This window comes from Molothrus aeneus, chromosome 1, assembly GCF_037042795.1.
Source record: "Molothrus aeneus isolate 106 chromosome 1, BPBGC_Maene_1.0, whole genome shotgun sequence".
Lineage (NCBI taxonomy): Eukaryota > Metazoa > Chordata > Aves > Passeriformes > Icteridae > Molothrus > Molothrus aeneus.
This window is the reverse complement of record NC_089646.1, coordinates 142,417,203-142,444,891: the sequence shown is the minus strand read 5'-3', so window position 1 is coordinate 142,444,891 and position 27,689 is coordinate 142,417,203. Positions and strand designations below refer to the sequence as shown.

The window sequence follows — 27,689 nt, the reverse complement described above, 5'->3', positions numbered from 1 at the left end:
TTACAACATATTTTGAGAAGAGTATGTAAGAAAATCAGAGAAAGAAAGCAAAAGAAAATGGGGAGAGAAAGGCAGATGGCCACCACCCCAGGATTCAGCTTTGTCTCAGCAGCTTCTAAACCCCTGGCAGTGGAGAGTGTTTGGCACATGTGTTGCTTTCCTTTTATCTCCTATGCTCTGCCACTTCTGGGCTTACAGGTCCTGTTCCCCCATCACTTCCCAGCCGGCTCTTTTGCGCCAGTCCGCTGTTCCTCAGCTCTCCTATAGATCCCAAGGAAAAGATTTCACTCTTGAACTTTCTAAGTGAGTTCTTCAACTTCAGCTTGGAGCTGTCCAATCTGCCTTCCAAGGGAGGGGCACATTCCTCCCTGGAACTGGTTTCACTGCAGTGTTTCCATCACACTCTTTTCTGCCAGGAAATGGAAGGAAACTTCAATGGGTGCCTCAAAGCACCCTTATGATGTGCAACCCCCAGCCCCTCACTTCTGGAAAACACAACCAGCAAACTCCGTGCTGAATGGGAGACTACTGAGGACATTTTTTTTTTCTTTCAGCAAGTGATAAAATGGTCCAGACAGGAAAAAGAACCAAAAAAACCTACAGTTTCTATTCTGTTCGCTATTTTAAATATTTGAGGACATTACCTAACTTTCTATGCTTCAGTATCTCAAACTATGAAGGAGAGGTAAGAAAAAAGTATTATTTGCTTCTGTAACAGCAGCCCTACAGGTGTCAAGTGCTCTCTGAGCACCAGGATCAGGGTCCAGCCCCAGGCACACTCGGTGATGAGCGGCCCCAGGGAGACCCTTCCCTGTACGGGCGTGGGGAGCAGCGCCCGCCGAGCCGGAGGCCCCGCGCTCCCAGGGCCGCCTCACCCGCTCCAGGGCAGGCCGGGCAGGCCGGGCAGTCCCGCACCGAGACACGGCCCCGCACCCGTCCCAACGCCGCTCCCGCGCCCTCGCCCGCGGAGGAGACGGGGTCGGCGGGGACAGCCAAGCTCGCCAGCGGCCGCTGCTCACCTCGTCCCCGCAGCCCGAGAGTGCGGCTGTCCCAGGAGCGGCCTCACGCCGCCCTCCCGGCGGTACAGGCAGGCGGGCGGTAGCGCCGGGCACCGGGGCAGGCGGAACCGCCTCATCAGCCGGCGCCGTCATGTGATAGGAGGGCTCGGCTACGTCGTAGGGAGCGCCGCCGCCTCCCTCCCATCCTTCCCACTCTCCCTCCATCCTTCTGTGCCCGCAGCCGCCGCCGTCCCTGCCTGCGGGCGCTGCCGGGGCAAGGTGAGCGCACCGGGCGGCGCGGGCGCCGGCGGGAGCCGCTGAGGGAGCGGGGCCGCCCGGGTGCAAACTGTGAGTTCTGGGGGATGGGAGCGGACCGGAGCGGAGCGGGTTCGGAGCCCGTCCGGCCGCTGCCGGTCCGGGGCCCGCTGTGCGCCCTGTGGAGCAGAGCTTGCAGCGGCACTGGGGACCTGGGAGGGCTCCGGGCGCTCGTTCTTGGTCGGAACTGTCTTGGGACAGCTCACTGTCATCTGAAATGTATCGCAGCGGTTCGGGAAGTGTTTGCTGAAAAGTCAAACCTGGTCATGACTTCCCGTAAATGTTTCTGAAGCGCAGACGCGTATTTTTGGTGCTGCACGTCGTGTCCCGCAGGAAACGTGGGAACGAATGAAACTGAGCAGGAAACGCGAGCACAGCATGGAAGCTCGTCCTTCAGCAATAAATGAAGGAACAGAGCTGTGTCATTTCCATCTGCTATGAAAGTTTTCCTTATTGCTAAAACTCGTTATGATCACTTTGGTTGTATTTTTAAAGGAGCTCTTAAAAACACATTTTGTGAAGTAGTTTTGCTTTCCTTGAGCCCAGTCTCCTCACCTGGTCATAATTGCTTCACTCTTTGTGACTGTTTCATTCTTCAGTAGTGTTCTTCAGCTGTTCTCCATAAGATCACACTTCCCCTGCCTGCTCACACAGGTCACTTCTCAAACTCAGTGTACATGCTGAAAATTAATTCTGTGTGTTTCTTTCATTTTACAAAGCTGTGGATAATTTAGATTTCATTATTTGAAAGATTGGAGAGTGTGCTTAAATATCCACAAATTAAACTATCAAAAACATGAATATAAACCACTCTGGATGTGTGTGTGTTTGTTTTTTCAGGTTATTAATGGCGCAGCTGGTTTCTTCATCAGGATTTCTACTTGCAGTAACCTAAAGAGTAAAGATAAGAATCAGACTGCAGGACTTCTGCTGCTCTGGCACATCCAGCTCCACGATGGTGGATTTTCTGGCTGAAAACAATCTCTGTGGTCAGGCAATTCTTCGGATTGTTTCCTGTGGAAATGCCATCATTGCAGAACTTCTGAGGCTTTCCGAATTTATTCCTGGTGTTTTCAGGCTAAAGGACAAGGCTGATCAGCAGAAGTATGGAGATATCATATTTGATTTCAGTTATTTCAAGGTAATCCTTTTATTGTTCAACTTCTTAAAGCATTGCTGTCCCACATGAGGATGTTTTGGGTTGTGAAACAGCCATTCCTGACTATTGTGTTTATTACTACTACATCTTGCAAAATGAGTCATCTGGCCTGTGAATTTTGATAGATACCAATTATATAAAATGTGAGTATTGGATTCTGGGGAGGCAGTAGTAGTAGTAATTCCTGCAGGAGCACTAAATTAAACTTCCTCCAGTAGGTTCTGAGCCTGCATGGTTGGTTGTTTTCCTTCAGAGCAGTACTGTGGGCAGTATGCCCATCTTTCTTCTGTTAATCTGTAGCTTATTCTTTGCAGCCATGAAAACTGCTTTCTGCTTTCCTGTCTGACAGTGCTGTGATTGTTCTTCCTCTGGACTTGTCACATGCACTGAATAAATAAATAAATAAGTCAAGGAGAAGTATCCATGGAAAGTCTTTATTTCCCTTTCAGAATTAGGCTTGCAGTACTAAGTTCCCTCTGTCATTTTCCAGCATGATTAAGAAGGAACAACAGAGACTCTAATCTGACTTTATTTGGACTGTACAATAAAAGAAATGGTAATAATAAAGCAAGGGAGGCACTTCTAAAATTTAATTCTATTTCATTGTAGTAAAAGTTGTAAATTTCAGGCACTGTGAGGCTTAGATACTGAAAATCCAGAGCACAAACGATTTCACAGTTACCTTTAGATCTAAGTGCTTGGTAGAAGTCTTTTTTTTTGTAACACAAATTACTTGCAAATTTAAAAGCAGATCGCTGTAATTGGTGAGAAGTACAGTAATCCTTAAAGCTTCAGTATTTTTGAATGTTAAGAAAGCATAAGTGCGCTGTTTAAACCAAATAAATCCACAGAAGTCATACTGATAAAGCAGAGATTAGAGAATTTAGATATTTTTACTGTAAATGCACCCCTTCTGTATACATGCCTTGGTTTGAAAAGACAGGTGTGTGCTAAGGAAGGCAAGAGCCTCCCCTAAAATAGAAAATGTAAACCTTCTCCCTCCAAATTGTTATAAATTTGAAATTAAGGGGGGCTCTCAGGCAATGTTATAGGAGCAGGAATAACAGTTCTTTATTAGGGAAGAAAATAAAAACAAAATAAATAATGCAGTAAAACAAAACAACACTGACAGAGTCAGAATATGACCTGACACCCTGTGGGTCAGGGTGTTGGTAGCAGTCCAGTTGGAATGGTAGCTGCAGCCCTCCTGGAGTGGCAGATGTGGTTCTGTTGGAGCAGTGATGCTGTAGAAGGGTGTAGTCTTCCTCTGACAAACCAGTGGAAGAGGCAGCTGCACCTCTGGGAATCCAATGGAAAGGCTGCCCTGGTGCCCCAGAATCTCAGATTATATCCAGGTAGGAATGCTTGGCTCCTCCCCCTGGGTGGAGCATCTCACAATGGGATGCTGTAGTTTGTAGCAGCCATGGGGAGACACTCACTGGCCCATTAACAGCAGATGCCTCCCTGAGGGAGGATTGGTGTGTGGAAGAGATAAAGAAAACTGCCCAATTAACAGAAAATAACCACCACACCTCTAACAGATGGCAAATAGAATACATATTGGCTTGCAATCTAGGACAATGCACAATTCTTAGAATTAATTAATGAGGATAGATTTGAGATTTGAAAAGTTGAAACTATTTACTTTGTCCATTTGAACTATAATGGCAGTTTGGCACCTGCTTTTATCCTTTGTTTTATGTAGATATTTTGCACACAAAGAGAAGCAGAAGAGTATTTGTTAAAACTCAAATTGTCAGTTGGGTATTTTCAATAACATTCTAATAATACTTCCAATGAAACTTTAGCATTATTTTAATTTAGTTGGTGATGGTAAGGTTGCATGGTGCTTATGAGAAATATCACAGTGGTAAAGGGTTAGGAAAGTTGTACTATTGCTTTAAGGAAGTCAGGTTCTTCATCCCAACTCCTTTTCCCCCATGATTGTTAATGAGAAAGTTTCTGCATTAATTCAGGAGACGAGTGCTGAGCTAGATGTAGAGTCTGTGGAAAAAACATGTCTAATATTTTCAAGCAGTTTGAATGTATGAGAAGGTACTAAGCTTTGTGACCCCTCAATGTTATAGTTTCTATCTGAGAAATCAACCAGAAGAAATGTGTAAAGGAAAAAATTCCATCAGGGAAATAGCACTACAGAAAGCACCCAGTGCTTTCAGATGTATTGGGGCTTTACTGAAAGCATTGGCTATTCTTTTCCATTGGTTATATTGGATAAATCATATTTAAAGTCATTACAGATTGTAACAAAGTGTAAAAATTTACAACTTTTATTCTTTATGGAATCAATATTTAACCATAAAGTAGGTTAGAAAACTACAGATCCTTGTTTTGGTAAGAAATGGTAAGTGTTTTGCACACAGGGATGGTTGTACATGGTCTGTGTCCTACTGTAGAGAAGTCAAGTGGAGATCAAAGTCAAGTATTGTCTCTAAAGGTGAGTTTCTGTTTTTCAGGGGCCTGAGACATGCGAAGGCAAACTGGAAGCCAAGCCTGAGTTACTGGATTTAGATGAAGAATTTCGCGAAAACAACATTGAAATTTTGACAAGATTTTATTTAGCTTTTCAGAGTGTACATAAATACATTGTAGATTTAAACAGGTATGGTGTCTTAAATACATATGGATTTTCAAAGACCAGATTACTGCTTTGTCTTATTGATGAGAAGCTTTTTCCTTAGAGACCCAGTATACTCCTTGTTGAAGCATATTCAGCTAACCTGGGTTGCTAGAGTGAACATAATGTTTACTCCCACAGTTCCCTACCAGGGAACTGTGGGAGTAATATATGACTTGAAAACATTTAACCTCTCTACCTCAATTCCTCAATTGTAAATTTGAGTTAGTTTTTCTTTATCTTAGAGATTGTCCTGAAGATTTTTTTTTAATAAAAGGAGAATCCATATTATTAAGCTAATTTTTTTTGGTCTTGCAAAACAGAATATCAGATAGTTTGAGGTTTTTTTAACTTTCATTGGCATTATTTTCTTGAACTTAATTTTTCAGTGAAGTTGCCATATTCTCAAGTTTGCCTCTCTGACATGTAAAAAACAAAATTAAACTTCATTAAATGCTGTAAGAAAAAGTTACTGAGAATCTTAAACATGAGAGTTGGTCTTATTATTGATGTTATATGAAAATATCAAATATTCGATATTACTTATTAAGTAATGTTACTGGAAAATCCTTTAATAGGAATAAATCTTCTGTTAATTCAGGTGAACATAATCTATTTCTGGCTCTACCTTCCAAATTGCCATTGAGATCAATTTATCGTATTTCCAGGAGGTATACTTAGGTAACTTGAAAATATGACAGTTTTACTACATTATTGCATGGCAGCCTTCCCAGGCTGTATCCACCCATAAGAGGATGGAGCTGTAAGCTGCCAGGTATCCTACAGTGTCTTTCACATACACCATCAGCATATGGAAGGAAACTTTTGCCAACTGGTTGGCACTAGCTAGGGGTTCCAGTCTCTCTTTTTTAGGAGAGCCTCTCTTCTTCTTTGTCTGAAAAATACCATGCTGCTTGTTCTAGGGAAATGTTCTGATGCATCTGTTGACTTTCAGAGAAAATGTCACTGATTGAGTTCTATTTTGAGAGCAAAACAGTCAATGACCAAAGTTTTTGTTGTGATTCCTAGATACTTAGATGACCTCAATGAAGGAATTTACATTCAGCAAACATTAGAAACCGTCCTCCTTAATGAAGATGGAAAACAGCTTCTAGTGAGTATTGACTAGTTTTGTACTAGTAGAAAATTAACACACTCAGTAAGAGCCAAACTAGACAAAAATTTAAGTTTACCAAATGTGTGGAAGTGCTGTGACTCACTTCAAGGAGGACAAAGAGCAAAAATCATCAGCCTTTTCATGTTGTGTTGAGTACATAGTTGACATTGGGTTAGTTTGCCAATACATGTTTTTCTTAAATATTGCTGCAAAATTGTGTTTATGTGATTTTCTTTCTTCATTCTTTCCCTTTCCAAACAGTGTGAAGCCCTGTATTTATATGGAGTCATGCTACTGGTCATTGACCAGAAGATTGAAGGAGAAGTCAGAGAAAGAATGTTGGTTTCCTACTACCGCTACAGGTCGTGTATACAGGTGTACAGGAGCACTCAAGGCTGAGATGTGTAACCTGCAGTATATTCAGTAACCTAGGTCATTGAATTAAGATAAATGGAAATATCGACACCTTTTTCATCAACTGACTTTATACAGATAATTTAGCAGAACTCTCTGAATATCAGCAGAACTCCTTGCTTTAGCTTTTAGCTGTGTTTGCAAGTTCAGCTGCAAAATGAGCAACAGATTTTTCATTCTGTTGCAACAGACATTTGAAGTCCACAAATAAACTTTTAGCTAAAGCTTTTAGGCTGCAAGGGCCAGCTGTGAAAGTGTCACAGGTTCCCAAACATGCAAGGAAACTTTCTGAAAAGTCCTGGCTACCTAGGTAACAAATGTGTTGCAAGTCAGACTTCTTGTAACACTTTATTAGGTAAATCAGTAACAAGTTTTATAGAGGAGGTTCTCAGCATCAGGGTATAACAGTTGGGGGCTTAAAGGGTATCAGTGCAAATCCTTCCACACATATAAAATGCTGCTTTGACTATGTTTATGCCTGCCAGTATATAATGAGAGATTCTTCAACTCTGGAATGCAGAAGTGAATTGACAAGGGGAATTCAGAAATAGGGAGAAAGAAAATGAAAATTTAAAAAATAAGGAGGAAAAAAAAGAAGGGAACAAATTCTTCTCTGAATATAAAGCTCCTTCTTTCTGTTTCTGAGTTTAATTTTCTGTTTGTGCTTTTTCTGCTTATCTGGAATTTCAGTATGGACATTCATCAGTGTCCTATAATATGATATTAATGGAATAAACAATCAAAAACCTCCTTTAGACTTCAGCATTTTTTAATTTTCTTGTGAGAAGGGTGTGGTCACAAGGGGTGGGAGAAAAGGAAATTACTAGGTCTTATAGCTCATACTCTTGTTCCTCTTTTTTTGTAAAACAGTGCAGCCCGATCTTCTGCTGACTCCAATTTAGATGACATTTGTAAATTGCTTCGAAGCACTGGATACTCAAGCCAGCCTGGAGCTAAAAGACCTCCAAACTACCCTGAGAGTTACTTCAGCAGGGTTCCTATAAGTGAAACATTCATTAGCATGGTTATCGGCCGCTTGCGGTCAGATGACATTTACAACCAGGTAAGCCATCCTGAGATAAAAGAGGGCTTTGAAGGGGAGCATCAGTTTGATTCTTAGGTCAATTACTCAGCCATGAAGTACAGAAAAAAATAAATGACAAAGGTTGTAGGGACTCTTGAGGTCAGCTGGTCCAACCTGCTCAAGCACAGTCAGTTGGAGCAGACTGTACTGGGCTATATCCAGCTGGATTTTGAGTATCTCCAGAGGTACAAACCACAGAACCTCTCTGGGCAATCTGCTGCAGTACTTGGCCAGCCTTGCAGTAAAAAGCACCATTTTTGTTTAATGTCTTATGATTGGACATATCTTACTTGACTCATTTACAGCATAGTAAAATCTTACTGTAGCCTGTTAAAAGTAGCACACATCTACATAGTCAACTTTTACACTCTGGAAATACATCTGGTAAATATGCTCTATGAGTAAGCATGTCTAGCTTACCTAAATAAATTTCTTGCCCCGTAGTATCTATACACTGCACTCTTTAATGTGTTCCATAATATTTTCAGGTGGTTTATGATGCACTGTATTATGTTCACTTTGTTTTGTTACTTTTTCCAGGTTTCAGCATATCCATTACCAGAACACCGCAGCACTGCCCTGGCTACTCAGGCTGCTATGCTCTATGTGATACTGTATTTTGACCCTTCTATTCTTCACACTCAACAAGCAAAAATGAGAGAGATTGTGGATAAATACTTTCCAGATAATTGGGTAAAAATTAATTCTGTTTTAAAACTGTTCCCTGTATTTAATGTTATAAGAGCAATAGAAATTATTGTTACATTATCTTTTACAGAAATGTAATAATAATCTAAAACTAGAACAGATTCTTCTCTGTGGAAATTTTACTTTGTTCAGACTGAAGCAGTCCAAGTCAAACACTCTGGATAAGCATGGAAGGCTGTCCTTTGAAAGTGTAATTTATTGTCTTAAATGCTTCAGTCAACTACACTCTAATACCATCAAGATAAAGTAAGTCCCAGGAAAATGTGTGATGGAATTTTAGGAATCTTGTAGTCCAGCCTTCTCCTCAAAGCAGGGTTGACCTCAAAGCTAAATCAAGCTACTCAGGCCTTGCCCAGTTAGCTTTGGAAATGTCTAAGGTGAAGACTCTGCAGCTTCTATGGACACCTGTGGCTGTGCTTCATCGCTCTCATGGTGAAGAATTTCTTCCTTCTGCACCACTGGAGTTTCCTTTGTTATAGCTTGTGGCTGTTGCTTGCCTTTTCACTGTGCACCTCTGAGATGGGTCTGGCTCTGTCTTAGTCATAACTTCCCTTTAGGTAGTGGAAGACCACAGTCAGATTCCTTTGACATCTTTCTTCCAGTTTAAGCAAACCCTGTTCTTGCATACTGGGTCCCCACAAGTGTCTTGGTGGTCTCCTGTTCACTTCATTCCAGTTTGTGCATGACTGTCTCATACTGAGCAGCCCAAATCTGGACCCATTTCTCTCAATGAGATTCCATGAGAGCAGACTAGAAGGAATGATTCACTTCCCCCAATCTGCTGGCTGCAGTCTGGCATAGCCCAGTATCTGATTATTCTTTGTTGTCATAAGGCTGCATGTCTGATTCATGTTTGGTTTGTCCAGCAGGACACTTAGGTCCTTTTCTGCAGAATTGTGACACAGGCAGCCAGTTGTGTTGTTGCAAGGGTTTGGGTTTGTCCCAAGTACAGGATTTTGTAATTTCTGACCTTCATGTGGCTTCTGCTGGTGAATTCTACCAGAGTGTCAAGAATGCTGTGGAGGACAATCCTGGTCCCAACAAATTATCCCACACTGATGTTCTTTGAAAACTTGTTTAAGGATTAGCTCTGTGCTATTGTCCAAATAACATAGAAGCTAAAGCTGTCACTGTGTGCTTCTATAGACCTTTTCAGGTGTAGTAATTAAAATGGAATTACTGTGTTTCAGTACTGAGATTTAGGATTTCCATCCAGAATCCCTAGTCTGCAAAAACTGCTGTTGAAATAGGCTGGCATATAAGAATGGAGTCCCTGGGTCATCTATATCAAAGGGAATCAGACTTAACAAAGAAACTGCACATTGATTGTGTATCTCTGTTGGTTTCAAGTTGTATTCTCCTGTACCTTAAATGGAGCAGTGAAGCAGGTAGGGAAGAAACTGCAATAGCTGGCTATTTCAGTAGACATTAGAATCCCTCTGTTTCTGGAGAACTACAAGCTTATTTTTAGAAACGAGAACTTGGACACTGCAAATTTTTGATTATGTCAGCGTTTTATTAACTTGAGTTCATAGTACAAATTGATCTTTTTAGACATTACCTATCTTCTTGTGGTCAGGTATGGATAAGTGAGCTGCATCATACAAAATACTCAACTCCTAAGCTGATTTCAAATTATTCTTAGCAGTTGAAGTGTAGCCTTTTGAGGAGCTGTCATCCACAGGAAATAATGAGCTTCACTTCAACAATATGTGAGAGATCCTCATATCAGCAGACCTGGGTCCCATTTGCCTTTACTTGACACTGCCAAAAGAGCTCAAAGGCTGACAGTGTCCCCTCAGTGTGATCATGCCTGTATGGAGGAATATTGTCATCACTATGACAAAACTCATAATCCCACAGCTCTGTACATCCTTCATCTGTCAGTAAACCAAGTCTTCTGTTTTTAATCAATTATCTTACAAATACTTGTTACTTACTCACTGTTCTGTATTTTTAATCATGCTTAAACTTGTGCAAGGAGTCTGACATCAGTTTCTCTTTGCTCCTCAAAAATCATACTGTTTAATCATAATTTCTTTCTGTTGTGTCACTGTGAAAAATGCATTACAGTTTAATTTGGTCCTTTGGGCATCCTCACAGTAAGATTAATTAATCTCATTTTGCCCTCCCTATCATAGTTTTTTTTCCCCAGTTGATTTTATCAATCTTCTTTAGAGCATCATGGAAATGAAAAATAAATCATGAGTTCATGGAGAGAAAAATTGAGTATCATATATAGTGAAAAAAAAAATTGAGTATCATATGTAGTGACTGAAAGAACTGTCATCTTGTTTTCAGAACTAAGCTTCTAAATAATTGTGTGCCTTTTGTTTCAAAGTCTTCTTCTTCTTGCTTTCCAAAGGTGGTACACCAAAAAGTACTGCTACCAAAAAAGTTCAGGTATCTCTTATTTATATCCACAGCATATCCCTTTTTGTCATATTGCTAAATGTAAACCTTGTATTTTTCTTAATAATAACATAAATACAACTTCTTGTTTTCTGCTTCCAATTTTAGGTCATTAGCATTTACATGGGAATCACTGTCAATCTGGCAGAAGCGTGGGAACCCTACAAAGCTGCTAAAACTGCCCTCAACTACACACTGGATCTTTCAAATGTCAAAGAGCAGGTACATAAGCCAGCATTAAGTATTTTTAGCAAGATGTGTGGGCATCTGAAGTATATGACATCAATAATGCATGGATCTTTTCTTCCTGCCTACAATGTATGTGCCATATTGTCTGGCAAACTTGGGGAATATGAGTAGAAATTTTTCCTTCATCTTTAGGGAAGAAGTTAACCAAGTCAAACTCAATTAATAGTAAGTGTGGAAGGGGCTCAAAGCTGGTCTGTGAGCCAGAAGGGGTTAGTGAAAGAGAGGAGCTGATAAGAGTTGCCTTTGCTCCTGAAAGGAGCTTTACCAAGGCTGTCAGCCTGGAAACAAAGGAGAGAGAGAGAGAGAGAGAGATAAACATAGGGCAGGCTGCCTTGCTCCAATGAATATTATGTTACTTTATTCTACTTTATATTATTTATACTTTATTCTGACTAATGAATAAGTATAAGCTTTGTGAAAGATTATAAAAAGACAGCATGCTATAAAATAAATCTAGAGAAGCCTTCTTAAATACAGTGTGTTCTTCAGTTTGTTATGACCAACAGTGACAAATAAGTATCTCCATTCTGTGATAGGTTTTTGTTGTTCTTTCCCATTAGGCAATAAAATATTAGTACCATTTTTTAGGAATAATTCCTAGAGAGTATTTAAGTGACTATATAAAAAGTCTACATTTTTGAAACATTATGCTTCCTGTGTAGCTTGGACTCTGGAACTGCTTTCTGTGGGAACATATGTGCTATGTGTGCAGGCTGTTTTCTGACATAGGAAAACTGCTTATCAAAGTCTTCTCTCAGCTCTGTGTGGCTGCTTTTAGCTTCTGGGTCTCTTTGGGTCATTCCAGTGTTTTATTCCTAAGGGTTTTCACCCTGACCACCTGTGAGAAATACTTGTGCAACATCAACTTCTTGTATTTCTTACTTTAATTTGAGGGCTATATAAATCCTAGACAAGTATTGCCTTGCTTTAAAGTTTATCTTGCATCCTTTGTCGTGCACTTGCAGTGTATAATACTGCCTACTAGTAATGATAATAATTTTTAGAGCACTTTTGTTAACTGTGTGCCCGCTAAGCTCTCAGGAGCATGGCGTATTCCATTGGAGGCAAGGATTCTGTTGATGCAGGCGTTGTGTGTTTCAAGGCCAGCAGGTACGCTGCAGTGACGGAGCGAGTGCACACGCAGGTGCAGCAGTTCCTCAAGGAGGGCTGTCTGAGGGAGGAGCTGGTGCTGGACAACATTCCCAAGCTGCTGAATTGCCTGCGAGACTGCAACGTGGCCATCCGCTGGCTGATGCTGCACACTGCAGACACCAGTAAGGCACTGCTGAGCTCTCAGTCCTGCTCCACTGCGGGGGGAAGTTCAGTTCTGCTGCTGTTGAAGTCAGCAGTTTCCTCTGCTGTTTGCAGGAGATTGTTGAGCTGTTGTTCTGCAAATAGTTTCCTAAAGCCTTGTCTGAAACGGCACATGCGTTTCCTCAGTTCTTGTGAGCTGAGCACGAATACAAAAATCAGCAGAAGTCATGATCTTGTTGAGTAATATTCTGCAGAAAAACATCATTCTGAAAATTTTACCTAGCTTCAAAAAGAAAGCAGTGGCCAGCTTCTTAAAATGTTAGTAATTAACAGGTTGAAACTAAGGTTTTTGTTCTGTTGAACTGAAATTCAGCTGAAACTGTTGAGTAATGTCTCTCATGTGAGTTTGGGTGTGTAAACTGACCTATTTAGACATTCCCTTATTTGAATGCTTGTGCTGTCTTTGAGGCTTCTTGATATGCAAGAGGGCTTCTGTTACACCTTCATACAATTTTTGTAATGGTTTTAGAAATACTGATCTTGGGGCTTCTTGATCAGAGGGACTAAATTTACATTTAGTTTCAGAAGCCTGCAGAAGTCTTAAGAAGGCTGAAGCACCACCAAAACCGTAATTATATTCTATTCAAAGGAATAGTTAGTCCATGTAAATGGAAAACAAGTGGGGGTTTACATACCAGAGCAAAATTTTTTTGCCTTCAAGCTCTTAAAAAGAATGTATTTACAAAGATTGAAAAGTTTGGCCAAATTCTGTGTAACAGTGGAGAAATGTTGTCTTTCCATTTTCAGCTTGTGATCCAAATAACAAACGTCTCCGCCAGATAAAGGATCAAATTTTAACAGACTCAAGGTACAATTCCAGGATCCTTTTCCAGCTTCTTCTGGATACAGCTCAATTTGAATTCATTTTAAAGGAGGTAATGTGCTGCAAACCAGAGTCTTCTAAGATCTCTAACCTGAAAAATTCACTAGGTATTTTTAAAAGTGGCTAAAAATAAAAAAATCTTCATTGTACTGTTCTATAAAATTCAGTACGCTTCTGTCACTGTATGTCCATCACACTGTCTTAATATTTTTAATTTTGTTTTTATATTCTGGCAAAATCTTGAAGTTACATAGTAATCACTTAGTCAGTTCCATCTGTTTTCAGTATTTTATTTCATCTATTGTGATATGCCTCCTTGCCAGTTTTGTAAACCAAATGCTTTGGGTTTCAGTAGATGTTCAAGCAGATGCTGTCAGAAAAACAAGCGAAATGGGAGAACTATAAAAAAGAGGGATCTGAAAGGATGACTGAGCTTGCTGATGTCTTCTCAGGAGTTAAACCTCTTACTAGAGTGGAGAAAAATGGTAATTATTAAAAATTATACTGTGAGGGGAAAAAGTTATTTCAACTTATGTTTCTAAAGTGACACCAAAATAAAATACATGAGTCTAATAGTAATAATATAGGAACAATTTTCATGTCCCTCAGCTGCCAAAGAGGTCTCTTTAGCTCTTGTCTTGTTTAGGTTTTCAGCACATATTTCATATGTAAACAATATTTAGGTACCTAATATTTAGATGGCCCTATTTTTAAAACTATTTTTCATTCCTTTATTTAGATATACCAGTTAAAATTATTAGTTCACTTCTGTATGTATAATGGAGCTCACATTACCATGTTCTATGTACAAAGGAGTGAGAAGACCATGCCCATTAAATTTAGGGATAGTTTAACGTCTTCCCTAATTCTTTCCCTGGCTGTAACCTGGATTTCAATTGTATCAGCATTTTTAAAAGAAGAAAACCTTCTTTTACTTGTTCTCTACACTGAGTGGTGTTCTACTAGTTCTCTAAGGACTTAAAAGTTGAATCTGTGCTTCTTTCCAAATTCCTTGCACTGTTTTTTGAAACACCTATTTTTTTTCTCTTGAACTGGTGAAAATAAGATTTTTTTTAATGCCCATTTATGTTGGTAGGTGTTTTTACTGTTGCAAAATTTACTGTTGTGAAATTTACCTGAGCATTTGCCACTTTACAAATGTACATGTTAAAAGACTATAAATGTACCAGTGAAATAAGAACTTGTAAAAATAATCTCGTGTATGTATAGCTTTTTGTTTCTTTTGACTAGCAAGTATTTTTGGTGCCTATCATATATGAAGAGATTTCATTATTTTTTTCTTAATTCTTTCATAGAAAATCTACAGGCTTGGTTCAGAGAAATCTCCAAGCAAATAATGTCTCTGAACTATGATGATTCCACTGCAGCAGGCAGAAAAACCGTGCAGCTAATACAGGCTTTGGAAGAGGTATGGCAAAGACATTTTGAGTTAAATGACCTTGTTCTTCTGGAACAACAGCATTTTTTACACATGTACTGACTTCTGATAGCAGAGATGCACAACAGATTTGAATTTTAACAACTGTTGAAATCTATTTGATCTTTGTTGTTACATATCTACAGTAAGCAGGAGTTTTGTATAAACCTTGGTGTTGTGAAATAAGGGATATAGTATAAAAGGTCATGCTACCTTTAGCTGAGGATTTGTAGGTTTTTTCAAAGAAATTAATTCAGTATTTAACATTATTTGGCAATATTACTCATTTTTTAGAAATGCTGAAAATAAATTAATTTGAAACTAAAAAGAGTGTTTTGAAAGGCAAAATAAAAAAAAATCTGTATTTTTCTGTGTGTGCTTCTTCTATTTCCAGTACATAAAAGAGTACTCAGAATGATGTTTCACAGTACACCTCCTTTAATAACTTTGTGAAATTTGTTGTTAATACACTCCATAACAGGCCAGGATTGAAGTGTCTTACTGCTGCTAGCATCCAGAAGTAATGTCAGTTTACTGATTATGTTTGTATTGCTGTCCTTAAAGATGAATAGAAAACAACAAAAAAAAGAGTCCTATTATGAGTTTTACTTGTTTGTTTTTTAAATATAGGTCCAAGAGTTTCACCAGCTGGAAAATAACCTGCAAGTTTGCCAGTTTCTGGCTGACACCCGCAAATTTCTCCATCAGATGATCCGAACTATCAACATTAAAGAAGAGGTCTTGATCACCATGCAGATAGTTGGTGATCTTTCCTATGCTTGGCAACTAATTGACAGGTATGTTAGCAGGAACTTTTTCTTCCAGTCAGTAACCATTTGTAAAACTTGTGGGGAATCACATGCATAAATGTTATTAAAGCTATCAACGTTCCAATTTAAAAACAGTCTTGAAGCATTGTTCTGTGAGTTGTTGAGTATACTGAATTATAATCAGCTTGAATAGGAATTAACATCCATCCTTCTCAGGTTGTTAACTGCAGGTTAAATTATAGTGTAACTTCTTACTGTCTATCCTGTTCTAACTATAACAGCTTTGTTAACTTCCTGTCTCCATCCTTTAGTCTTATTAAGTGTTCTCCAAAATACTGGAGTTCATTTTTCAACCAAAAACAAATGAGGAAAGACTAATGCTCAAAACTCTGTTTCCATGGTGGGATTTTGCTGACCTGCTGCTTCATCCCATGGCTGTTCACCCTCCCTGATGCCTCATCTTTCGTCCCACCTCTCCTTTCTCACATAGGGTTTTTCTAACCAGTATCTCTTCAGACCTAAATTCTCCTTTAGTGAAGTTTGTTAGTGATCTCCTGTGCCATTTACACGTTACACTGGTGCTGTTGACATACAATTAAACAGTTGAAAATAACAGTTCCAGGGGAAGAAGCTGATTTGTTTTGTTTGTTTCCTACCCCAGCTTTACATCTATTATGCAAGACAGCATAAGAGTCAGTCCATCTATGGTAACTAAACTCAGAGCCACTTTCCTAAAGGTAAGTAGGAACAACACTGAATGTACTTGAACACTGCAGCTCAATTCAAGCAGTTTGTTTAAAAGGCCTTAAGCTCTGAAATCAGTTAAGACTTCCTTGTACCAGATCTTCTATGTCCAGTTTTTTTAGACAGTATTAAATTAACTCAAGGTTAGTTTTAAGGAAAATAAAACCAAGTTATGCACATTTTTATAATGCAACAGTTGCATTCCTGCTGTTAAGCAAATAAGTCTCTTGTCCAGCCTCTACTCATTACAGTTGTTTTCTAGGGACATGGGTGCACAGATGGGATCTTCTGCATATGGATCAGAGCAGGCTGAAGGAATTTAAAAAGTTATGTTCTCTGTTCCCTTTGTCTGTTGATGAAGCTCTGGCTTCAGATGAAAATATCATGTGTAGAAATAAGAATAGGGATTAGTGTGAGTGAGGATATAAAATTACAACTGAAATGTCCCATGAAGCTATTTAGATTTTAACAATCTTAGGGAAGGTAGCCTGATGGACTGTTGGACTTCTTTGACTTTTAACATTTTTTTTTTCTCATGGAAAGCATGGTATAACACTGCTCCTTAGGAAGAATCTAGTACTCTGGGTTGTAGGATAAGAGCCTGAGCAAAAGAATTCAAGCATATAATTTTCCTGAGAAAAACAAACGTGGAGTTAAAATATTAACATCATTTCTAGCTTGCTTCTGCTCTTGATTTGCCACTTCTCCGCATCAATCAAGCGAACAGTCCCGACCTCCTCAGTGTGTCCCAGTATTACTCCGGAGAGCTGGTCTCCTATGTTAGAAAGGTGGGTGCTTATAAGGCATAATTGCTTTGTTCTCTCATTAATTTTTTCCTAATTGAGGATTATTTTCTTAATAAGAATATTCTGACTCTGGGTGTTTCTTCTCTCATTTACAAAGGTTCTACAGATAATTCCAGAAAGCATGTTTACATCTCTTCTCAAAATCATAAAGCTCCAGACTCACGATATTATTGAAGTGCCTACTCGCCTTGATAAGGACAAACTACGAGATTATGCTCAGCTGGGACCACGATATGAGGTGCAGTTAAAACAGGGAATTCTGAAAAAGCAAACCTTATAGGTGGCCAACTTTAACCTAAGTTTAAATCTACACAGCTCCATAGAGTTACAGTTTAACAGTGAAGTTAGATTTGTTGACTTAAAGTTAAACTGACAGGTGTTATTGTGAGCATTCCTTAAGTTTCACAAGGACAGATGAGTAACTTTTGAGCTTCTCTTTGTAGAAGTTTAAACTTTGAATCTTGTAGAGAAGGAGAGAAACAAAAGCTAAATAAATGTATAAATGAGCATAAATATATTTTTATTTATTGGAGGGGATGGAACCCTGAAAACCTGAGTCTGAAATGAAGCCCTCCACATTTGGCATTCTTGTTCCAAGAGGAGAAGGTCAAAGACTGAATAAGCCAGAAAGGTTAAGCTTTTTGCTGTTCTCAAATGAGGAGAGGATGAAGGCATGTTGATTTGACCAGATAAAGCTGCTGTTGCTCATTTAGTCTCTGGTTTTTCTTCTGCATTGTAACCAGTCTGGAAGAGTGAGCAAACATTAAAATTACGTGGTTTTATTTTCAGTAGAGGAAGATGCAACACAAAAACCTGAGCAGATCAGTAAGTCTTTCTCCCAGAGAATCTAATAATCAATTAAGATCCCAGCTTTTCCCTGGAGATTTTGCCAAAGTGCTCACTTGTTAGGTGCTTTCTGCCAACAAGCTGTGATCTCTGATTAAGCTGATGTTCAGTCCTGAACATTAGGTTTAGCTCCCCCATGAGACTTTTTAAAGTGAGTCTGGCTTGTGTGTGGGTGGGAGTGAAGGAGAAGGCAGTGTTCAGTAATGCTTTATTTTGAGACAGTAAAAGGAAAACAAATTATACTAAAGTTGTTTTCACTTCCAATTTCCGTTGAACTGTAGATCTGAAGGGTCTTCTCTATTCTGTATTGTAAACACCTGAAAGGCAAAAGACTGGCTTGTCTGAACTTTGAGCATAAAGATAATAATAACTGTAAATAATTGTAAAACTTCAAGTGAACGTGCTACCATATTAGATCAGTGGAAATACTGAGGTGGACTCATGGTAGCAGCAGGCTTTATTATAGAAGAACTACTGTGAGCTGTGTTCCCAGCCTGCTCAAAGGTACCAGCTCAGAGTTTTGTCCATAATATTTGTGCACACAAGATATGGCTGGTCTTCCCTTCTGTAAGCCCTCTGAAGCCTCTGAGAGATACCTGTTCTTTCCTACTGCTAATACACTTCTATTTATCTGACTAAAAGAAAGGTAACTTTATAAGTCAGTCTAGAACGAGATGTTGTTGAAAGTTGAAAGTATATCAGTGCAACTTATTTAAATCTAAAATAGGAAGCTACCACTGGGAAACACAGATTTTTGTTTTAGAGTAATTATTTACATCTATTGAATCCCTTCAGTGAATTTTTTTTTTTGTTACAGGTTGCCAAGCTAACCCATGCAATTTCAATCTTCACTGAAGGTATTCTCATGATGAAAACTACTTTAGTTGGTATCATCAAGGTAATGATCCATTATTTCAATAGGAAAAGGTTGTTTGGTGGCAATTAGTACTTTACCACAGATTTCAGCACAATATATGAGACCTCAAGGAAAAATAAAACAATAAGAAAATATAAGTTTGCATGCAGTTTTCCAACAGTGATGCCTAAATTGGCAGCCAGATAAGAACTATATTTTTTTCAGGTTCCTAGGAACCCACAGTCCCTATTATTAATAGATTCATCCACTGTACTTGGTGATCATTGGAGGTTTTTCCTGTTGGAAAACTTTTCTGAAGAGCTGTTTCTTCCATTGGTATAATCTGTCCTGCAGTTTTACATTAAGGCTGCATTGATACCTCTTTGAGAACTAGAAGCAAGTATTCTTGAAGAAACATACACTTCTTAATGCATACTGGCTTCTTAGAATTGTACAACATTCACAGCAGATCATGAACAAAATTTGAATATGGGAACTACAAACCTTTGCCTTTAAGTTAAAGAAATAATTTATTCACTAGTAGAAGTATGTAAATTGTTTATTCTTTGAGCAAGCTCTGGTGGTTAAGTGCATCTGTTAACAGCACTTTCCTGTTTATCAAAAGTATTTTATATCTTCCTAGGTACAAAATAAATCCTTTATATTTTTATACCCTTCTGACTTTAAAGGAAAAGTGTTTATTCTACTTAGGTGGACCCAAAACAGTTACTAGAGGATGGAATAAGGAAGGAGCTGGTAAAACGGGTGGCCCTGGCTCTTCACAGGGGCCTCATCTTTAATCCTAGAGCCAAGGTTGGTTCAATTTTTTATCTATCTTTTATTATACTGCCTTCTAAAAAATAATTTATGCTTTTACATGCAGATTTCCTTTTTGTAAAAATAGTTTTGGACTACTGAAGGTTATTTGGAATTCTTTATTTGATGTTCAAATGAGTTTATAAACTGCCAAGTGTACATAGAATTAAAAAACATCTTTTTATTCTATTCCAAAGTGTCCTGTCAATTCTGAATTCATAGTACTGCCTTTGTCTGTGATGATTGACAGGTTATATAAGCCAAGTAAACATAGATAGGCATTGATAAAATAAGGAGTCACTCCTTGTTTTGATCCTGTCCAGATTGTTGAATCTTCTAGATCAATCAATAGTACCACTGAAGGCAAAAATAAATACAAAAAGGTGGAGGAAAAAATATTTAGTAAGAATTAATTCAGATATCAAACTTTGATAAATTTCTCAACGCTTTTCAGATCCAGCTGGACCACATTGAAATGCTCTAGAGGTTGTTCTCTAAGGGTATTTAGAAGCCTTTTACATTTTCTTTGAATTCTACATGTTCACAGTTCTGGTTTTATCTTTTTGTTCTTGTTTGTCTCCAGCCAAGTGAACTCATGCCCAAACTGAAGGAAATGGCAGCTACAATGGATGGGTTCCATCGATCATTTGAATATATCCAGGATTATGTCAACATATATGGTTTAAAAATTTGGCAGGAGGAAGTGTCTCGTATTATTAACTACAACGTGGAGCAGGAGTGCAATAACTTCTTAAGAACAAAGGTGCTACTCAAACCCAAAAATAACAAAAAAGTTGATAAATGCCTTTAGAGTTGGCTGTTAGAGCCTGTGACTGATGGAGCATGTGTACCCATGGTTCATACCACTGTAACTTTAACTGAATGTGCTAACTACTGTGTAAAACTGCCCCCAGTTTATTCTGAAATGTTGCAGCATCTCCCCTGCGTTATTTGTACATAAAAGTACCCAAAATAGAATATTTTAGTATATTTTTGTAATAAGATTCATTCTTCTCTTTGCTTTATTCTGCTTTTATAGTGTTCTGCTATGTGTAATTTACAATATTGTGTTGCAGTGCGCCCCTTTTAAATCAAACAAAAGGAAAATTTCTAAATTAAAAAGGTGCAATGGGAACACTACAAATTACTGTAAAACTTATTTTTCAGATTCAAGACTGGCAAAGTATATACCAGTCTACTCATATTCCTATACCAAAATTCACACCTGTGGATGAATCTGTAACATTTATTGGTCGTCTTTGCAGAGAAATCCTGAGGATCACAGACCCAAAGTAAGTACTTTGTGTCACCATGCATGGGATAGCTCCAATTCCACCATACACAAACCAAAATACAAGAGATAGGTTTTCCTTAGCTGTCATATCTTTATCTAAAACCAGATTTACCCAGTCCATGCTGTACATTTTAAAGGTTAGTCTAGAAAAGTGGTGATTTTAGTCTAAGAAGGAAAACAGTGTGTTCAACAAATGGAGGAGAGAGAAATCAGGGACGAGTGACAGAGCCCTGGTGGAGAGAGGAATAGCTAAACATCACCGGAGATACTTGGGGAGTCTTTCTCATTTGTCTAAGAAAGGTAACTCATTACTGAGAGTATCACAGGAACTATCTGCAGCTTTTTCTGAAGTTGTTTGCTGATTTTTTCCCTCAGAATCACGTGTTACATCGATCAGATGAATACTTGGTATGATATCAAAACTCATCAGGAAGTAACCAATAGTCGTCTCTTCTCAGAGATCCAAGATACTTTGGGTACCTTTGGTCTCAATGGCTTAGACAGGCTGCTGTGTTTCATGATTGTAAAGGAACTGCAGGTAATTTTTGGAACTTCAGTTTCTCAAGGCCACGATGCTTTGTTGTTTAATAATGAAATTTTTAAAAAAATCTGTTCATTACTGAAATGGTAAAATTAAATCAAAAGCATTTGAAAAATGGTTGTTCAAGTGCAAAAGCGAGAATTTCAGTTACAGATAAAATTAGGGAAGTTGGTGCTCTTAAGTAAATGGTGCTGTGTAATTCCAGGTTGTGTGGGGATGCTTTCTGAAGGTGTGCACTGTGTGTGTACTTAAAAGTTGATTTCAGGTCATCTTCTGTTTTTCAGTCTAGAATACCAACAAAGATTGTTTGGGTCTACCATGATGCATAAGGTGTCAATTCTGTGAAATTACTGTTTCCCTAGTACCTGTTATGTGAAACCAAGTTTTTTTGTTTCCTGAGAAGAATCTAGTTCTAGCCTGGTTAGAGATTTTAGGGGAAATAAGTATCAACAAACACAGTTCTTCCTGAAAAATTGAATTACTACTTGTCCAGAGTGGATATTAGATACTGACAAAGGGGATCTTCTTAATGTCCTAACATTGATTAACATAACTCCAAAAAGCAAAAATTGTAACTACGCAATTCCTCAACTCTTCATCTATGGAAACAGTCGTTCTGCTGTTAAAAAATGTGGCTCCAGTGCCATCAAGATTAATCATAGAGTGCGTGTGGGATAATTTTACTTACTTATTTCTTTCTTTTATTTAGAATTTCCTGAGCATGTTTCAGAAAAATATATTGCGTGACAGGTCAGTACAAGATACCTTAAAAGCACTCATGAGTGCTGTCAGTCCCCTCAAAGGAATCATAGGTAAGTGCTTACTGGTTAACATGGAAGAAAGCAATTGTCTTTGTACTCTTGCATTTATTTCTCTTCTTACTTGGTTTTTTTTTTTTTTAATGCCTCACCCTTCTTCTTTTCTCAGCAAATTCAAACAAGGTTTATTCTGCAGCTATTGCAAAAACACAGAAGATCTGGACAGCTTATTTAGACTCCATAATGAAGGTAGGTTCATGTGACTTATTCAGCCAGAATTCATTCGAGGCTCTTTGGTTATATTGGCCCCTCAATTCAGGAGGGACATGGGGGTGCTGGAGCATGTCCAGAAAAGGGCAGCAGAGCTGGTGAGGCTCTAGAGGATAAGTCCTGTGAGGAGCAGCTAAGGGACTTGGGGGTGTTTAGTCTGGAGAAAAGGAGGCTCAGGGGGGACCTTACCACTCTCTACAACTCTCTGAAAGGAGGCTCTAGCCAGGTGAGGGTTGGCCTCTTCTCCCAGGTAACAGTGACAGGACAAGAGGACATGGCCTCAAACTGCACCAGGGAGGTTGAGGTTGGACATCAGGAGGAATTTCTTCATAGAAAAGGTTGTTAAACATTGAAACAGGCTGCCCAGGAAGTGTGGAGTCACTGTCAGGTGTTTGAGGACAGACTGGATGTGGCACTCAGTGCCAGGGTTTAGTTCACAAGGTGGTGTTTGGTCATAGGTTGGAATCAATGATTTCAGGGGTCTCTTCCAATCTTAAAGGTTCTGTGATATTTGAATCTGCTTATTTTACTATGTTGTATTATATTGACTTGGAATTATGTAGCATCACAAGTGAAGCAGTTTTGGGTTTGCAAGAGCTCCTGAGCTTCATTTGTGTGGGCACCTCATACTCCACAAAGTGCTTAGCACTGAGTTTCATAAGAAATCACTCACCAAAAGCAGAGTCTGGCACTAGAGATCTGATCTGGGCAGACAAGGTTAGTGTTTAGTGCCAGGAACTCTTGAGCCTCCTCGCAGTGCCTTGTGACCATGGTATGCCCAAGGATAAAGTTTGGAGCAGTAGCATTTCCCAGACTTGCCTTGCCACAGGAGGCATTGTACTGTGCTGAGGATTTAAACAAGCTGTCCCACTATCTTCCTCTTTATCTTGTCTCTGTAATGATATATGGGGAGCAGCATTTCTCAGAGTGCTGTGGATGTTTATGTTACTGGAGTGAAGAGGAAAGGGCAGGGAAGGAGAAGGTTGACTGCAACGAGCCTCTCTGATGCTTTCTTACCCCGCTGTGCTGACCTTAAGATGTACAGAGAGGTGGGAAGCAGAGTGCAGGCATTTTCACTGACCAATGAAAAGCATTTTCACTGACCAATGAAAGTAACTGGGGTTTTATACCTGGTACTTTTTTTGTGCCCATTCCCTTTGGCCTCTACCTGTGACCAGGAACTGTGTGTAAACTTCAAGCACTGTGACTGCATCTCTGCTCTGAGTGCACTGTGCAGTTGGGGTCAGTCTTTAGCTGACTCTTCCTTCATTGCATTCAGTATAACACACCACCCTTTTTGTGTTTTTGTCAACAGGTTGGTCAGATGCAGATTTTAAGGCGACAGATTACCAATCAATTAAATTATTCCTGCAGATTTGACTCCAAGCATTTGGCTGCTGCTTTGGAAAATCTCAATAAGTAAGAAGCAAAATGTGCTGAAGAGTTGCTTGTATCTCTGTGATGTAATTGTTATCAGCTCAGCAATCCTTAAAATCTAAAATTAGAAAAATCTATAATTACAAAATTTAAAATCTATAGCAAAATGTGGCATCTGATTTGTGTGCTGGTTTTTGTTGATCAGTATTTGAATTTTAACCCAGCAAAAACATTAAAAATAAATACTTGGCAAGTAAATAGTTTGAACATGCAGTTTCTCATAGCATTTGGTTATACCTGGTTCTGAACTCATATTTAGATGAGAAAAAGGAACAGAATATGTGTGGTGCTGATTTTGAATCAAATATGATGTTTGTAAAAAGGTACTCCAGAGAAGGTGTTTTACTCTTGATTGTGGCCATGTAGCGGTTTTTGTATCTTTGAAATTTTTATATTAATATGACATGTGGGCATCATGTAAGGTTTATTTGGGGATAATTTTTAAAATCATTTAATATAATCTGTTTTCCTTTTAGAGCAATACTGGCTGACATTGAAGCACATTATCAGAACCCATTACTACCTTATCCTAAAGAAGACAACACTCTTTTATATGAAATCACAGCTTATCTGGAAGCTGCTGGCATTCACAATCCATTAAATAAGGTCAGGCATACATTCTGGTGCTTGGTGCAGTTTGTTTTGTTCTATTTTTTTTCTTTCTATTTTTTTTAAGTGAGAAAAAAAATAATATGTAGAAGACCTGTACTACTCTTTTTTTTTCCCCCTCAGATCTACATAACAACAAAACGTCTGCCATATTTTCCCACCGTCAACTTCCTATTCCTCATTTCTCAGTTTCCCAAACTTCAGTACAACAGAAATTTAGGTAATGTGTAAGTTGCTGTTTGTCTAAATCTAATTAAAACCTATGTGAAATTATCTGTAGAGAAGATAGTAAAATTACCTGCATAGAAAATACACAGTTCCTGACTTTATCAGGTCAGAGAGTTTTGTTATACTATTTAAGCCAAATACAATAAGGTAGGAAACAGAATCCAGACTCCTGGGTTTCTCATTCTATCCTGTGCCTCAGTTAATATCATTAAGCCATTCACCATGGAAGACATGCAGTTGTTACATTAGTGTTGGACTTTTTTGTGTGAGCAAGCAGAAGGGGAGACAGCAAAAAAAAGCCATGAAGAGTACATTACCTAAGTTAGCCTGTGCTGTAAGAATATGTTCTGGTTTATAAACATAAACATATATGTATTGTTTTGGGCTTTTTCTGTGCAGGAGTGGTGTGCAAGCGGCCAGCTGATCAAATTGACTGGCTGCCTTTGGTTCTGGGGCTGCTTACCCTGTTGAAACAGTTCCACTCAAGATACACAGAACAATTTTTGGCTCTGATTGGTCAGTTTATTCGTTCAACGATGGAGCAGTGCACAAGGTACCCATGTTTTACTTTTTACCCAAGTATCACCTCTGTGAAGAGGACTTCTGCAGTGAAAAAGCACTGCATTTTCAGCATTTTTGCTAGCAGAGTATTGTTGACATTTGCAGTCGTTCAGTACTTGAAGGGATCTTATAAAAAAGGTAGAGAGGGTGTTTTTACATGGGCAGACAGGGACAGGAAAAGGGAGAATGATTTAAACTAAAAGAGGGGGGACATTAATCTCAATGTTAGGAGGAAATTCTTTCCCATGAGGGAAAGGCACTGGAATGGGTTTCACAGAGAAATGGTGGATGCTCCTCCGTACCTGGAGGTGTTCAAGGCCAGGTTGGATGGGGCCCCGAGAAAACTGGTCCACAGAAAATTGTCCCTGCCCATGGCAGGCCTCTTGTAAAATCATGATCTTTAAGGTTCCTTCCAGCCCAAACCATTCCATGATTGCATTAGACAATAACAACAATATATTTTACTAAATAGAAGATTAAAACACAATTTCTATTTGTAATGGAAACACATGACACCTAATAGAAATGATGTTATTTGAAGGCTGGCATTTTCAGGTAATTTAATCCAAGTAACTGGTTGATAAGTAAGAGTGTGATCTCCATGGTGGTTTAATTTTAGCCAGAAGATTCCAGAAATGCCTGCTGATGTAGTGGGTGCCCTCATGTTCCTGGAAGATTACATTCGATACACCAAGTTACCAAGAAAGGTAAGAAAGAATTCCATGTCTCTAAATATGCCCCTAAACACCCCAACCATTTTCCCTGGAAAAAGGAGAAAGAAATGTGTGCTCCCAGTCCACTTCAGCCAATTAAGGGATCTGGCCAGGGAGACACTGCCCACACCCTCCATTTGTACTACAAATGAGCCAACATAACAAATAACAGCTCAGGGTCCTGCTGATGCAGAAGCAGCCCTCGTTTGTAGAGTTCAGTCCCATTACTACAGGAATAAATAGATGAATACTGATAAATAAAGGATTTCACCTTTGTGCTAATTTCAAAGCAGTCTGTTAAATTTAATCTTCAGTGTATAATGCTGGGGGCTGTTGGGAAGGAAAGAAATAAAATAGAAGTTTCAAGGTATTTCCAAGTAATACTAAACTTAACAGTATTCTAAACACAGGGCAAAAAGCTAATTGGAAAGTCCAAATTTTGGTGAAACACTGTATCCAGTCTTTCCTTCACTTCCTGCCAAAGGCTGATTTCCCAGGCAGCTTCCTTGTCTCACATGCAAGGGAAATGCTAAAAATCTACCTGTAGAGAGACTTTGTTTCATGTTTAAATGCAACTTAACTACATTTGAAGATTATATATTCTTTATATATAGTATTCAAAATAAGTCATAATCCTGATTGCTATATATAGGCTGTACCTCTGTGGTTCTTGAGTAAACATTCAATGGCCATTTCCCAGCTTACATTCACAATGAGGAGAGTGAGTTTCTTCCAGTCTCCTCTTCCCAGCCCACAGTTCTGTGTGGTGGAAGGTCCCTGTGTCAGTCCTGCAGCTGCAGGTGATGCTGTGTGGAGCCCAGCAGAGAGGACAGCAGCATTCCTCCAGTCCTACTCTGTTCCTGTGCCCCTGGCATCTCCTCCCAGCCCTGACTGGGCTGTTCCTTCCTTCCTTTGAGCACATCCAGGAGCACATCCTGATGCCAGGGTGGCTCAGGTCAGTAGTGTGTGTGCTCCAGTCATGGATCTGGTATGCTTGTAATGGATGAATGGACAACAAATGGATAATGCAAATGCCCCACTGTGCCCTCCTGTGTCCCTCAGGTTGTTGAAGCACACGTGCCAAGCTTCATTTTTGATGAATTCAGAACTGTTCTATGAATATGGAGATGGACCAAGACTTTTCACCAAACCTGAAATGAGGCTTTTCTCCAAACCTGAAATGAGGAGTTGGGCCTGAGGGTGAGGCAAGTACAGCTGTTCAGAACTGTGTCTTTTCTTTGCTTCAAGGCAGTGCCTACAGCTGTCTCTGTGAAATGTAACCATCAGCACTAGTCTATATAACCCTTGTTTAAATCTTGGCATGATACACAGCGTGTATCTCCTCTAAACAGTGTACATTTTGTACTGCACATTATAAATGCTGCATGTAATTGTTTATGTAAAAATCATTTAGGTTTTTTGTTCTGAAGAACTATCTGTGGAAGTTTGACTTTTGTATCAGAAATGAGCAATGAAATTGAAAATAAAGGTGTTGGATAGTTTACCAGGACTGATGATTCCAAATACAGTTTTCTTTTTAAAAGAACCAGGAGTATGCATATACAGTGTAAAGAGGTTTGATGTCTGCCTATGTGCTACAAACAGTGTAATTCTATAGAGGACATAAAATAATTAATTATTTATTGCTGAAAAGTCCTGTTCGGCTAATTAAAGGCACAAATATTAGTGTAACTGTAACATTTCTAATGTTGGGGAACAAGATGTTTAGTCACATAATTTTCACTCATGGTACATGCAATGTCCCAGCCTTAAG

At 39.0% G+C, this 27,689-nt stretch overlaps 2 protein-coding genes across 2 annotated transcripts in view; one reads left to right on the top strand and one right to left on the bottom strand.

Annotated features, from left to right (window-relative positions):
* The window catches only part of NSMCE2 (NSE2 (MMS21) homolog, SMC5-SMC6 complex SUMO ligase), a 128,837-nt gene extending 127,614 nt beyond the window's left edge, over nucleotides 1-1,223 (bottom strand). Inside the window, exon 1 of the mRNA XM_066566375.1 lies at nucleotides 1,020-1,223. Coding sequence (XP_066422472.1) covers nucleotides 1,020-1,223 — 204 coding nt within the window. The remainder of the gene's footprint in view (nucleotides 1-1,019) is intronic.
* On the top strand, nucleotides 1,192-27,419 carry WASHC5 (WASH complex subunit 5). The gene is made up of 29 exons (XM_066566364.1): nucleotides 1,192-1,277; nucleotides 2,154-2,454; nucleotides 4,947-5,092; nucleotides 6,137-6,221; nucleotides 6,486-6,586; nucleotides 7,509-7,701; nucleotides 8,263-8,415; nucleotides 10,951-11,064; nucleotides 12,194-12,365; nucleotides 13,153-13,280; nucleotides 13,584-13,713; nucleotides 14,545-14,657; nucleotides 15,297-15,463; nucleotides 16,098-16,173; nucleotides 16,858-16,968; nucleotides 17,084-17,224; nucleotides 18,650-18,730; nucleotides 19,400-19,501; nucleotides 20,088-20,267; nucleotides 20,672-20,796; nucleotides 21,174-21,336; nucleotides 22,049-22,151; nucleotides 22,267-22,346; nucleotides 23,683-23,786; nucleotides 24,281-24,410; nucleotides 24,537-24,633; nucleotides 25,041-25,194; nucleotides 25,822-25,909; nucleotides 26,978-27,419. Exons 2-29 carry the CDS (start codon nucleotides 2,269-2,271, stop codon nucleotides 27,032-27,034), a joined length of 3,480 nt encoding a protein of 1,159 aa, XP_066422461.1. The 5' UTR covers nucleotides 1,192-1,277; nucleotides 2,154-2,268; the 3' UTR covers nucleotides 27,035-27,419.
* The last annotated feature ends 270 nt before the right edge of the window (nucleotides 27,420-27,689 follow it).

What these genes read in the sequence shown, in the direction of transcription:
- WASHC5 (XM_066566364.1), top strand. Translation starts at nt 2,269, where the DNA reads ATGGTGGATTTTCTGGCTGAAAACAATCTCTGTGGTCAGGCAATTCTT. An exon ending in GCTTGGCAACTAATTGACAG is followed by an intron (nt 15,464 to 16,097) that starts GTATGTTAGCAG and finishes TTCCTACCCCAG; the next exon opens with CTTTACATCTATTATGCAAG. An exon ending in TTCACAATCCATTAAATAAG is followed by an intron (nt 24,411 to 24,536) that starts GTCAGGCATACA and finishes TTTCCCCCTCAG; the next exon opens with ATCTACATAACAACAAAACG.